Here is a 13,746-nt window from a genome sequence, read left to right on the forward strand (position 1 = left end):
GTTTGGCGAGGCACACAAGCATCAGACGATCGCAGGTTTGCATAATCATCATAATAATAATTCTAATAATAATACGGGTTCCTGTTGAGCTCGTACTCCACTCCAAGCACTCATGCTGCTCCGACGTCACTTTTTGTCCGCAACACATTTATTGCAACAATCACGAGCATGAGTCTTTTTTATGTCTTAAACTGCATATTTTCTGTGATTATATCTACTATATTGGCTAATATAAGTGTTAAGGTGACTATAAGGGGTGTTACTTTACGTCTAAAGGGCTCTAATAATGTTAAAAAACATATTTAGAAGGTTGTAAACTGGTTTTCTATTGTATGCTCTAACTACCAAAATATTTGATTTAAGTAAGGAATCCTACTTCGGAAATTCATGTATCACGGTTGGGTTTGGAACCAATTAACCGCTATAAACGAGGGATTACTGTGTATTGATGTGACGGTGGTCAATATGGCCCTGCACCAGCTGGGGCTTAAACACGGGTCCACCGATCCCAACTCAATGGGAGTTGAGCAGCGCTAGCCAAAAGTGCGAGCTTGTGGTTTGCATTTAAACGTCAAATCATACAAACATTGCATTGAAGCCTGTTTTCATGTTAATAAGAAACATATGATTCATCAGTGCAAAACTCTGTCCTGGAGTGAATGTGGAAGTCGTAACTCATTTTAAATAAAATCCCAACCAGCCTCCTTAATGCCAATTGGCTTGCAGTCATAAAGAGAAGCAACAGAAAGGTGGAGAATCACATCTGACTGCCCTCAACACACAGCTCTCCAGATCATCTTGTACGGTACTAGATAGTTTGCAAGAGTTGCTGTTGAGGCTGTAGAGATGTTTTATTTCATTTTGGTCAATGAGTTAAAAAATGGATGACCTCCCGTTCCAACATTTTACTTAATCAAACCACAGTCCAAGGTCAAGTTGACAGTCATTTTCAATGACTCCATGTAGAAGCACATGTCTTGGAGCATGCCTCTTGGTTAATTCAACATGCTATGGAAGTAGGGGAGTTGGTTATTGCTGTGAGGCAAAGCATGCAACGCTTCACTGCCTCCGAGCACTGAGATTCAGAACTTGCCATCGGATAGAAACAAGGAAAAAAAACATTTGACCAAAGGGGGAGAAATAACTGAACAGAATAACAAAGGATGCTCACCCTCCATAAGATGGAATATGAGGAGGCGGAGCGGCTGCCCTGAATGTGTTGTAGACTGTTCGTCCTCGACCTCGTAGGTGGGTTCCTCTGTATGCTGCTGCTGCACTGGTTGCTGGGTAGGGAAAACCTGGTACTGGAGATAGGTAAAAATGTCACACATACTATATTACATTCTTACAATGTTTGCATTTGCGTATGTCCACTTTTTGTCAAGAGTGCTGGGTAACATTTTTAAGCCTTCAATTTTTCATTTGTTTTTTCGGCTTTTGCATTTTTTTAAATCTTGTTTTTAGTTTTGCTCCTGTAGCTTGTACCTGAATGTTTACACGTGTGAATATTGTTATGTGATGCCTTTATCTATCCGTAACAATGACATCGAACAGCACCATTTCACATCTAAACTGAATAAAATCTCCTGTCACTGCAATTTCTAACCTAAAACATTAGTCGGAAGGCTAATGTAAGCAAACAACAAATACAAATTACTTTACTTTCTAAGTGCTATACAAATAATTAAAAACCTGATTAGATTTATTATTTTTTTGCATTGCAGTATGACAGATAAGCACATATTTAAATATTTAAAATTCTTTGTTTGAATGCTTCAATACACGCAATAACGTCTCCATTGTTCAGTATATTTGAACTCAGTCAGAACAACATGTTTGGCAAATGACATTTACAACGCTCATACGGTTTTAATTTTAAGGGTGGGTGAGCTTCTACTTTTTATTGTTCTCAGGGTTTCTTTCATGAATTCCAGGGCGTAATTCCTCCTCTGTCACCTGCTGGCCCACAGTTACACTCCCTCACAACATTCGGCTTTGGTCGTTCTGTTTATTTCTATTATTCAAGTTGGCACATACTGTATCATTAATAACTGGCATAAGGAGCGATCACATGATATGATATTTAGTTGTACGCGCGTGTTCCCGTGTATACAGTATGCTTTGACTTTGGATTACTTTGAGCCTTTCTTTTTACCTCTTTAATATGCAAGGTGCCAGTTATCATTAAAAATTGTCAGGAGCAGAATATGTTGCCGTGTGTGTGTGTGACCAATAATTTGATCAGGCTCCTCTCTTGCAATCAAGCTGGGGAAGCAGTGCTGCCAACTCCTCATCCAGAAAAGTCGTTTTTGGTTGTCCTATAATGGCTAGGTGACATCATCAACTAATTTGCATAATACATCATTTGCACTTAGTTCAAATTGGGGTTGTGTGAAAGATTTAACTTGAACCATAGGGCGCATAGGGACAATACGGAGACTGATGGTTCTTTGGATGTGCACATGATCATTCTATTGGATACGTTTTAATGCTGGCTCTCGATTTCATTTTAGCCAAAAAAAAAGGATGCATCCCTCTGTAAATATGCAGTGGAAGCCTTTTAGTAGAGGACTGTCCAAGCGCCTAATTGTGATATTTTGGCACAACTTTATGTTTTGTGGAAATGTACTGAGGGGGAATGATTACTTGATCCCTTGTTGATTTTTGTAAGTTTACCCCCCGTCTAGGTAGTGTCTTGGCTTGGTGATGTTGTGGCGCGACCCCAGGTATGCAGAGAACAGGACCCAAATGCAGGTAAAATGTATTTATTAATCATGGATGGCTGCCGTGCAGCGACAGGGATCCAATTATGAGCAGAAACAAACGAAAACAGGTAGCAGATGCCAACATAAACATAAATCATGCAGGAAACGGCACAGGCAAAACGGGAACAACTACAATGAGTATTAAAACAGGAACTAGCGCATCAAAGTGAAACTAAACAAACTGTCATGCAGGCTACGACACAGAGCGTGACAGGTGGGTTTATTTGAATGTGTTTATTGACTATGGTGTGGCTTCTCAAATGGTCTCAAACTGGGAACCAAATTTTTCAATGCTCATTAAGTCGCAACCCACTTTTATCTATGTCGAATCTTATTAAAATTTAACTAAATTAAAATTCAATATCAAAATAAGACCATAAAATCACTTCCTATATTGTTCAATTTTACTCCACAATAAATTTTTAAAAAATCAAGTCAGACACTGGTTGCATATTACATAATTTAATTTAATTTTTGACTAGCTGTCTGAGACCTACCCAGAATAGATCTTCACGACCCACCAGTTGAGAGTCACTGGACTATGTCATGCATTTATTATGTTTGCTAATACATACAATGAACAAGAGTCACCTCAACCACCCCTTTATATACCACCACTATCAAATAAATATGCAGCAGATATCAGGATTCATGATGAGCTGTCTAAAATGCCTGGTTTACACATGACATGGAAACAATGTGACAAAAAAGAAGTGAAAATGTGAGCTACAATGAAGTGGACTGTTACAGGGGAACTGTTCTTACCTTATCTCTAATCTAAATGGGTTAAGACACTGTGAGTAATTTGAGAGAGGTGAAGAGGAGGACTGAGGAATGATTTCCTCCTCTAATTATGCAACTCTTCAAAAGGGAGCTCTAATGAAATGGTAATAGAAACAGTGAATCATTTATTGACCTGATGAAAAATGGAAGGTTTGGGCCAAAGCATAACAGTTTCTCAAAGAGAGAAAGGAAGAGGAGTAACGTTGATAATTGTTGCGATTCATCTTTTGTCACCTTGATTTAAAGACCTTGTGCCCTGGCAACCCTGATAGTTGCATTGATATCTCTTCCCCAGAATACATTATTACTTCACCTTTGATTGTAGCCTAAATGGAACCGGGAACATACAGTACAGATCAAGAACAAAACTATATGTTTAGTTTATGATATTCAGACAGGTTTTTTTTTTTTAGGTATATTAGATTTTACCACAAAGTAAAATGCCATCGGTTCAATAAGGCAAAATTACCCTATTCAAACTTTTAAGAGAACAAAACTCAAACAAACAACCAAAACCTTGGGTGATATTTACTAAGGCTAAAAAACTATTATGATTATTTATGATGTCTGTATAATTAGAAGTGTGTGTGTGTGTGTACACAGCTTGAATGGCAAATGTAATTTCAACAGTATTTCCCTGGAGAGTATTGGATTTTATTTCTCTTAATAATGTTCCTTTAGGAATACAGGTGCGCATTGCTGTAGCTAAAATCAACTTACCTATTTTTTGTGTGACACGTTAGCAGTGTTTGGAGTAATGCTACTAACGCCGTGATTGTTTTCCAGTAATGGGTAAAGTAATTACTTACTATTTCAAATATTACAACAGTGAAATGTGGTGCGTTATTGTGCATGGATATCTATATCAACAATCTGGATATCGTTTCAGTTGCCATTGTTCACTATTACTACACAGGAAGCTAAATAGCCAGTCAACTACAGTTGTAGTTGTACACTCTCAGGAAAGCACGCCTCCGAGCATTTTGGCAGAGAATTGCAAGTCACAAGCTCAGCCCTCAGCCTTACACTCATGAAACATACAGTGTCTCAACAGCAAACACCACTACAAAGCTAAATCCAAGTCCTTTTACATGTTTGACTTTTTTTTCAAAAAAGTAATGCAATAATTACTTTTCCTGGTAATTAATTACATTTATGAAGGAGTAATTCCATTACTAATTCAATTACCGTAATTTCGGGTGTATAAGCCGCTACTTTTTTCTTAAGCTTTGAACCCTGCAGTTTATACAGCAAATTTATGGCCATGTTCTAATCTTGTGACATCTCCTATACTTCAGAACTACGAGCCCTTTCTTTGGCAGGAGCCAATCACGAGCTATGAAGGAACTCACAACGAGCTTGTCAACCCATCGGAACTCGAAGGAGGTCATTTACCAATGTGACAGTCACTCACCGTGTCCTCTTTGATATAAGACTCCCTCTGGTGGTCCGGCAGCCATTGGCCAATGAACTGCTCTGCTAGGAATAATGCATTGTGGGAAGAAGTTAAAATAGTTGCTGTTTTTATTTTAAACTCGTATTGGTACTTGTCTTGTATATTTTTAGGTACCTTTTGAATGTTAAGTTGCTGTGTGATGATTTTAGTCTTCTATCTAAGATGACACTGTGAGTCAGACTGTTATATTGAGTAATGACCTCCTGTGATTTCCGATGGGTTGATAAGTTCGTCGTGAGTTTTCTCATAGCTCATGATTGCTCCTGTCAAAGACCCGCCTGGTCCTCACGGACTCATGCATGCCACAATATGTCTTTTAAGTCACACTTTTTTTCATGGTTTGGCTGGTCCTGCGACTTGTACTCCGGAGCGACTTACATGTGTTTTTTTTTCCACACTGACAGCCGCGAGAGGGCGCTCGAGGCTTGTGTGCCAGTATCTGCTACTCCTTACCACTCCAGTACTACTGAAAATTTACAATGTAAACATGAACTTATAAAGACAATTGAGAAAGACGGAACACAAATGCCTCCAAAAAGAAAATCACACTGACAGCCACAAGAAGGCGCTCTAGGCTTGTGTACCTGTATCTGCTACTTCTTTCACTCCGGTATCACTGAAAATTCACAGTGCAAACTTTGATTTTATAAAATAAATTTCACCCAAAAAATTTGATTTATAGTCCAGTGCGAATATGTCTTTTCCTTCTTCATTGTGCATTTTTGGCTGGTGCGATTTTTATGCCGGAGTGATTTATAGTCTGGTGGTTTGGAGATAGGTAGTCTGATGCAGCTTATATATGTACAACTCTGTTTTTCTCTCAAAATTTAGCGGGTGCGTCTTATACACCGGAACTGACTGTAATTTGGGTGTATTTATTATTATTTATAACAAATTACTTTTTAAAAGTAATTTTGTTAATAGATGCAGACCAAGAGAGAAGGCCCTGCTCCAAAATAGACACTTTCAAGCGTGACTGATTTGCAGCTGCCGACATGGACAAGCCAAAAGTTTGACGGTCACATAAAACAAAGGTTGAGCTAACTGGCTATAACGACAATTTGGAGGAGTCAAGGTGAGGCTTTCAAACTGAAGACCAATGTACCAACTGTCAAGTATGGTGGTGTTAGTATCATGCTCTGCATCATATCTTCTACTCGTGAAACTGGCACACTGCACAAAGTGAATGAAATAATGAAGGAGGCTTACCATCAAATTCTTCAAATTCACCTCAAATCAACAACTAACAGTTGATCCAAACACAAATTTCTGGTTTTGGAGCGAACATTAACATTATATTAAGCGTGAGAATGACTTTCTCCAAGCCATAACCTGAATCCAATTCTGCCAAGAAAAGTGGTCAGATCAGCCAGAATTAAACTTGTTGAAAACACCGATGTGAAACTCGCTGAAGGACAACCGAGAACCAAACCAAAAAATTTAATTCAAACCTATGCACGTATTTCTGTCAGCCACTCTAACCATGTTGTTATTGGAGATTGGGAATATTTTGGCGCTTTCCTTGACCACATTTTATCTCATATACTGTAAAATGTATACAACTTAAAGTGTCAAGAAACACTTCAAGACTGAATAAAACAAAATATCACTCTACACTCTTTTCCCCGGTGTTACCTAATTTGAATTGCTGAGGGCAAATATGGGAAATAATTATAAAAGCACACTATAACCACTAACGCTCACGTTGGCAGCAACAGTGAGATCTGGAAGAGGCGTGATTGGGAGGAACGGCCCCGCTGATCTGATCCCAAGCGGTGCTTTGTTATTGGACTTCTACGCTCGTCACAGATTGTCAATAACAAACACTATGTTCAAGCATAAGGGTGTCCACATGTGCACTTGGCACCAGGAAACCCTTGGCCGCACTTCCATGATTGACTTTGTGGTTGTATCATGTTTTGGACACTCGGGTGAAGAGAGGGGCGGAGCTGTCAACCGATCACCACCTGGTGGTAAGTTGGCTCCGATGGTGGGGGAGGATGCCGGTCAGACCTGGCAGACCCAAACGTACTGTGAGGGTCTGCTGGGAACGACTGGCAGAGTCCCCTGTCAGAAGGAGTTTTAACTACCACCTCCGGGAGAGCTTCGACCATGTTCCGAGGGAGGTGGCGGACATTGAGTCTGAATAGGCCATGTTCCGTGCCTCCATTGTCGAGGCAGCTGATCGGAGCTGTGGCCATAAGGTGGTCGGTGCCTGGCGGTAATCCCAGAACCCGTTGGTGGACACCAGTGGTGAGGGATGCCGTCAAGATGAAGGAGTCCTATCGGGCCTTTTTGGCTCATGGGACTCCGGAAGCAGCTGATAGGTATCGGCAGGCCAAGCGGTCTGCGGCTCAGGCAGTCGCTGAGGCAAAAACTCGGACATGGGAGGAGTTTGGAGAAGCCATGGAGAACAATTTCCGGATGGCTTCAAAGAGATTCTGGACCACCATTCGGCGTCTCAGGAGGGGGAAGCAGTGCACAGTCAACACCGTGTATGGTGGGGATGGTGTGCTGCTGACCTCGACTCGGGATGTTGTGGATCGGTGGAAAGAATACTTCAAAGACCTCCTCAATCCCACCGTGGTTCACCGTCAACCTGGTCGTCAAACTGTGGACCGGCTGTACACTCTCAACAGGGTCCTTGAGGGTGCATGGGAGTTTGCCCAACCAGTCGACATGAGTTTTGTGGATTTGGAGAAGGCATCGACCGTGTTCCTTGAGGAATTCTGTGGGAAGTACTCCGGGAGTATGGGGTATCGGACCTGCTAATTCAGGCTGTTTGTTCCCTGTATGACCGGTGTCAGAGTTTGGTTCGCATTGCCGGCAATAAGTCGGACCCGGCCAGGGATGCCCTTTGTCACCAATTCTGTTCATTATTTTTATGGACAGAATTTCTAGGCACAGCCAGGGCGTTGAGGGGTTCCCTTTTGGTGGCTGCAGGATTGAGTGTCTGCTTTTTGCAGATGATGTGGTCCTGCTGGCTTCATCGAGCCGTAAACTTCAACTTTCACTGGATCGGTTCGCAGCAGAGTGTGAAGCGGCCGGAATGAGAATCAGCACCTCCAAGTCCGAGTCCATGGTTCTCGCCCGGAAAAGGGTCGAGTGCCATCTTCGGGTCGGGTATGAGATCCTGCCCCAAGTGGAGGAGTTTAGGTACCTTGGGGTCTTGTTCACAAGTGAGGGAAGGATGGAATGAGAGATCGACAAGCGAATTGGTGCGCTGTCTGCAGTGATGCGGACTCTACATCGGTCTGTTGTGGTGAAGAGAGAGCTGAGCCGAAAAGCAAAGCTCTCAATTTACTGGTCGATCTACGTTCCTACCCTCACCTATAGTCATTAGCTTTGGGTAGTGACCGAAAGGACAAGATCGTGGGTACAAGCGGCCGAAATGAGTTTCCTCTGTAGGGTGGCTGGACTCTCCCTTAGAGATAAGGTGAGAAGCACTGTCATCCGGGAGAGAATCGGAGTAGAACCGCTACTCCTCCGGATTGAGAGGAGCCAGATGAGGTGGCTTGGGCATCTGGTCAGGATGCCTACCGGACGCCTCCCTGAGGAGGTGTTCGGGGCAAGTCCGACCGGTAGAATGCCTCGGGATCCGCCGGGGGGAGCTGGACGAAGTGGCTGGGGAGATGAAAATCTGGGCCTCCCTGCTTGGGCTGCTGCCCCCGCGACCCGATCTCGGATAAGCGGTAGAAGATCAATGGATGGATGGATGGACTTTTGTTTTTTTTTAAAGAAATTGTACCTTTATAGTTGTACTGCCGCTCTTCCAGTTTAATTCCATTGATATCCATATACCATGGCTCTTTATGAATAGGTAGGTGGACACAACTGCTTTATTGTGCACTTTTTATTGTTATTGTGTTATTAATGTAATGCATCTCTAGACAACTACAGGAATAAAAGTAAGGAGTAAGAAGTTGTCCTCCTTTTATTACAGTTTCATTTAATTATTCTATTATAATTATTATTTCATTTAATAATCATTTTTGTTACTGTATTTTATATGTCCTTCATGCATTCTGTGTTGCGTGAGTGATTTAGGAGTTAACGTAGGTAGGTATCCGTTCTGATTACACTAAAACTCGACCAGTGTCAGTGGCGGCAAGTGCATTTCATAACTGGGCCTTCAAGTGCGGACTTATGTGACCCGATCCACCTCTTAAAGGAAAACTTCACTTTTTTTGAATTTTGCCCATCATCCACAATACTTATGTAAAACATGAGCACATGTCTTTCCCTTTAACATGCAATACTTACAGTATTTTGCCGTATTTTAATAATTTTAAATATTACCGGAACTTCTTTCCTGGGCGCAATGATAGAAAGGAGCTAGTGCTACTTCCGTCAACAACAACAGCATGTCAAACGCATGTCCGTTTGTTACTACTTATCATGGCAGACTTTGTGAGAGCCGCCGCAGAATACTACTTTTGGACAAATGAGGATCCATAGCCTTATCTTTTTTCGCCTGAATATATACGGATGATGAGCTACATGTTTTAGAAGCTGAGCCTGCAAAAAGAGAGCGTGAAACTTCATAGAAGATGGGGGGCAAGTCATTACACCGGCATGAGTGTACATGTGGCGCTTCCCAAACCATGCCGACAGAAATGGAGTGTTTCTGCTGCACTGAGTGGCAAACATTCTCAGGGCATTCAATCGATCCCAACTGGACTGTTCAGGTTCTCTTAGAAGACGTTTCACCTCTCATCCAAGCATGAATCAGTGCATGTTCAAAAACTAGGTGGGACACACACCAGTCAGACTAGATAGGACGGCTCTAGTCTTGTTCATGCTCAAAGACTAGATGGAACACACACAAGTCAGACTAGACAGGACAGCTCTAGTCAAACAAGCCATAGCCACCTTGGTTTCAGATGGGTCCATGATCATCATTTCATCTGAATGGGATGCTAGCGAAGGTGATACCACCCAAACGACCATCGTTGGCAGGCAGAGGCCCCACTCCATTTTATCCTAACGATCGTCCTTTGACACTACTAAAAACCAACCATTCCTGTCTGGACCTGCCTCCTCCTTCAGAGGATAAATAGATTGGATCTTCCACCATGCTCTCAGACTAGTGCTGCCCTATCTAGTCTGACTATTGTGTGTCCCACCTAGTCTATGAGCATGAAGTAGAACAGAGCTGTCCTATTTAGTCTGACTGGTGTGTGTCCCATCTAGTCTTTGAGCATGAACTGATGAAGCCTGCTCGGATAAGAGGCTAAACGTCTTCTAAAAAAACCTGAACAGTCCAGTTGCGATCGATTGAATGCCCTGAGAATACAATGACCTGGATGAATGAAAATATTCACAGGCATATGACTGGCAAACTGTGTTTCCATCGATGGAAAGGCTTTGTGTGTATATAATTGTTAGCGCTAACAAAACCTGCAGTGATAGAAACTTTTTTCCACCTACCCAAAATCAACTGGAAAAGAAACCCCAGACCAGCTGGATCAGACATACAACTGTAAGCACATGATATCCAAACACAGTCCATGTAGCCGCGTATAAACAAAACATGGAATGTGGGCTAATACTTTACAGATAATTTGGTTGTCTGAATATAGTTGTTTGTAGTTGTTCAAATGCTTGATCTTGTTTGCGAGTCAGTACAGATTGGTGTTTTGAACAGCGTCACTACGCCAGAAAAATAGGTCTTCGTCTTAGCTGCAACAATAACAATGTCACTGTAGCTTGGTTTATATACAAATCAGGTATGTAAATAGAACATTGTTGGCTTTTTTGGGGGGGATTTTTTCGGGCTTTATAGCCAAAATAGGTGGGTCCCGTTGCGTGCATTGTTACCTCCCCCCACATGCTAGCTGTTTTTTAGCTGTTTTTCTCTCTTTAGAATGCACAGAAAAGAGAAAAACGTGTTTGGTCATGTTTTGGGCAAAATTCAAAAAAAAGGGGCAGTTTTCCTTTTAATACCACCACTATCATGTCGCTATTATACAAACCATCAGTAATATACAAAAACACAATGTAACAACGTTTTTGCAATGCGTTTCCATCCATGTGCACATGCACACAAACATTTATTACGGATATTTGAAAAGTAAGACAAAGGCAATCAATGCAAAGCCATTCTGAAATTAAAAAAGTTCAAGACGATTTATATAATGACCCCACTGGGAAATAGAAAATATTGATTTCATTTTACAAAATATATTTCATATGATTTAATGTCCTGTGGGATAATGGGCAATTAGGTTTCCTTTCCTCTTGTCCTTTATTTCACTTCACCAATCTATTGTACTCCTGTTTTTCTTACATTCTAACCACAAAATTCAGGTATTTTTCACCTTAATGACCATCATTAATGAAGGAGTAGGGGGAGATGAATGCTGGGATGACAAAGATTAACAGTGGCATGTGGGCGGTGGCGGGGGTAGCAAAATGTGTGTTTGTTCTCCAGGAGACATGACAGTCTGTTGTTATATTTGTGCAAATCAACATAGTTCTGAGGCTATAAACAGAATTTGCCTGGTTGCATGTTGCTGGGGGGGGGGGAAGCAGAGGAGGAAGAGGTGAAAAGGTTAAAATGAGGGGGAAGAAAAAAATGGAGATGTCAAAGAAACTGCAAAACAAGGAAATGATTAAGGAGAGGGTGACAAATGGAGAAGGGCATGTCCTCCTACCTGCATAGAATTCTGGGCTATAGACAGCACTGACCACTGGATTTAACTTCCAGCCTGAAAAAGACAAGACAAAGAAGGACACTCAATAGGAATGATAAAACAGTTTTAATGTGGTCAGTTTGAATGTTCAGTAGGGGCTTGTGTCAAGATGTCTATCTTTCTGGAAAGATATTAATTATAATTAAACTTTAAACCTGGAGTAGCCTCTGTAGAACCAAGTACAGTTTCATGTTGGTCATGGTTCATTTCATGCTTCACGCCTTACATTACAGAACAGTACATGATTACACTTGTACAGTTCATCATATCCGAAAAGGATTAGGCAGAAACGAGGCCCTTTCTTCATGTCTCAGCAATAGCTGATCATTTGTTCACACCGTGTGCTAAACGTGTTCACAATTGTTTACGTTTCGCCATTAAAAGGTTTCTTCACTTCTTGTATTTTGATGTCTTTTTCTAGTAGGGAGACAAAGTAATAGAGAGTATGGAATAATCGCTTCAAATTTCACAGCTTCACACTATCATGGTTTTTCCAGAATATATTAAAAAATCATTTTGTGGTTAAATACGGCCTATTATTAGTCCAATTTATATATATATTTGCCTAAATTAAGCATTTTCAAGCCTAAAAATGGGCAAAATAACTAAAATACAAATAGACGGCATTACAATGACACATTCAAAAACATTATGATGAGATGTAGTATTCTACACTAGTCATTAGGTGTCAATAATGTTATTGTGATGTTCAGTGAGACACACAAGCACCAGACTTGATCGCTGGAACAATAGGCTTTTATTACTGGTTTGAATTATCTTACAACTGGCACAATAATCCCCAAAATGAGCTACTGTTGTGGCCTTAAACCACACCAAGCTAAAACTCAACTCTGAACCCCCAACATCATTTCCTGTCCTTTAGCAACAGAATTTATCTCTTAGATGTCTTATTTTTTCTTATTATGTCTACTATATTGGGTAAAGGGGGTGTAAAGGTGACTATAGGTGTGCTATTTCATGTCTAGAGGGCTCTAATTATGCAAAAAAAAACGTATTTAGAAGGTTGCAAACAGGTTGAATTAAATTTAAATTGTAGAATTTAAATTAGACAAAAAAAAAAAACCAACAGCAACAATGCGGAAAAAGAGCAAAAAGGTGCAATGTAACGAGACAGAGCTGAAGCGCGATACTACTAATTAGTAATAAAATGCAAGTTTTGCCTTTAAATACATACAAAACAGCCTTTTTATGAAATAAAATACATCAAAATGGCCCCCACATCCTTGTACTTTTCCATATGTTGCCCTTGTTCAAAAAAGTTTGGACACCCCTGATCTAAGGTAACCTTACCGTTTGCATATGGGTTGACAGCCTTCTTATTTGTCATTACTCGGGCTGTTGCATTGTTGACCTAAAGCAGGTAGAGAGAGCACCATGAGTTATAACAATAACATAGCTGGAGATGACAGCTTGTGATAGTCTGCATGCATTTGTCCCCTTGTGTGAACAAAGAAAAATGGAAGATGAACATCATGACAAAACACTCATGTCATTTGTGTTTTCACAGTTGCATTCAGAAACACTGAAAAAACACATCCAAAAAAAGGATCACCCTTCTTTCACATTTGCATATTTTCTATCATGTTTCCACATGCTCTCCACTTCCGGTGACATTTCAGTAAATATACAGACAAAAGTCAAGAAAAAAAAACGGATGCATTTGGCGAAGTATGTTTCGTGAACATACTGTATAGTGGCATGCAGTGGGCAGGAAGAAATGTCAATAGGGTGAGGAAGAAGAAAATATGCCAGGAGCATTATGCAACATCCAGTCAACCAAAGAAAATGACAACATTTGTGATGAAAACACCAAAAGCATTCATACTTGGACAACAGCCTTTCTACTTGCAATGGGAAATATAAAGTAAAAAATAAAAACGAAAAAAATGGATACTGTAATCAAGTCAGTCGATCAACCGTTCAAGTCATTCCAAATGTGAATGAAAGCTAAAATGGCAAATTAAATGAAGGGTGCATTATCTTCAAAAACCAAATGAATTGATAAATGACTTTCCAACAATCTCCG

The 13,746-nt window shown here is 40.7% G+C and overlaps 1 protein-coding gene across 10 annotated transcripts in view; it reads right to left on the reverse strand.

Moving 5' to 3' along the window:
- rbfox1 (RNA binding fox-1 homolog 1) overlaps positions 1-13,746 on the reverse strand; it is a 264,175-nt gene that overhangs the window by 60,151 nt on the left and 190,278 nt on the right. For all 10 annotated transcript variants that reach the window (XR_008566765.1, XR_008566764.1, XM_054759808.1 and 7 more), the window contains 3 exons: positions 13,011-13,071; positions 11,661-11,714; positions 1,172-1,304 (listed from right to left, as the gene is read on the reverse strand). Coding sequence is in view for 8 of the 10 variants with exons in the window: in XM_054759808.1 (XP_054615783.1) it covers positions 1,172-1,304; positions 11,661-11,714; positions 13,011-13,071 (248 nt within the window). In the remaining 2 variants the exon portion in view is untranslated. The remainder of the gene's footprint in view (positions 1-1,171; positions 1,305-11,660; positions 11,715-13,010; positions 13,072-13,746) is intronic.

This window comes from Dunckerocampus dactyliophorus, chromosome 18, assembly GCF_027744805.1.
Source record: "Dunckerocampus dactyliophorus isolate RoL2022-P2 chromosome 18, RoL_Ddac_1.1, whole genome shotgun sequence".
NCBI classification, from domain to species: domain Eukaryota; kingdom Metazoa; phylum Chordata; class Actinopteri; order Syngnathiformes; family Syngnathidae; genus Dunckerocampus; species Dunckerocampus dactyliophorus.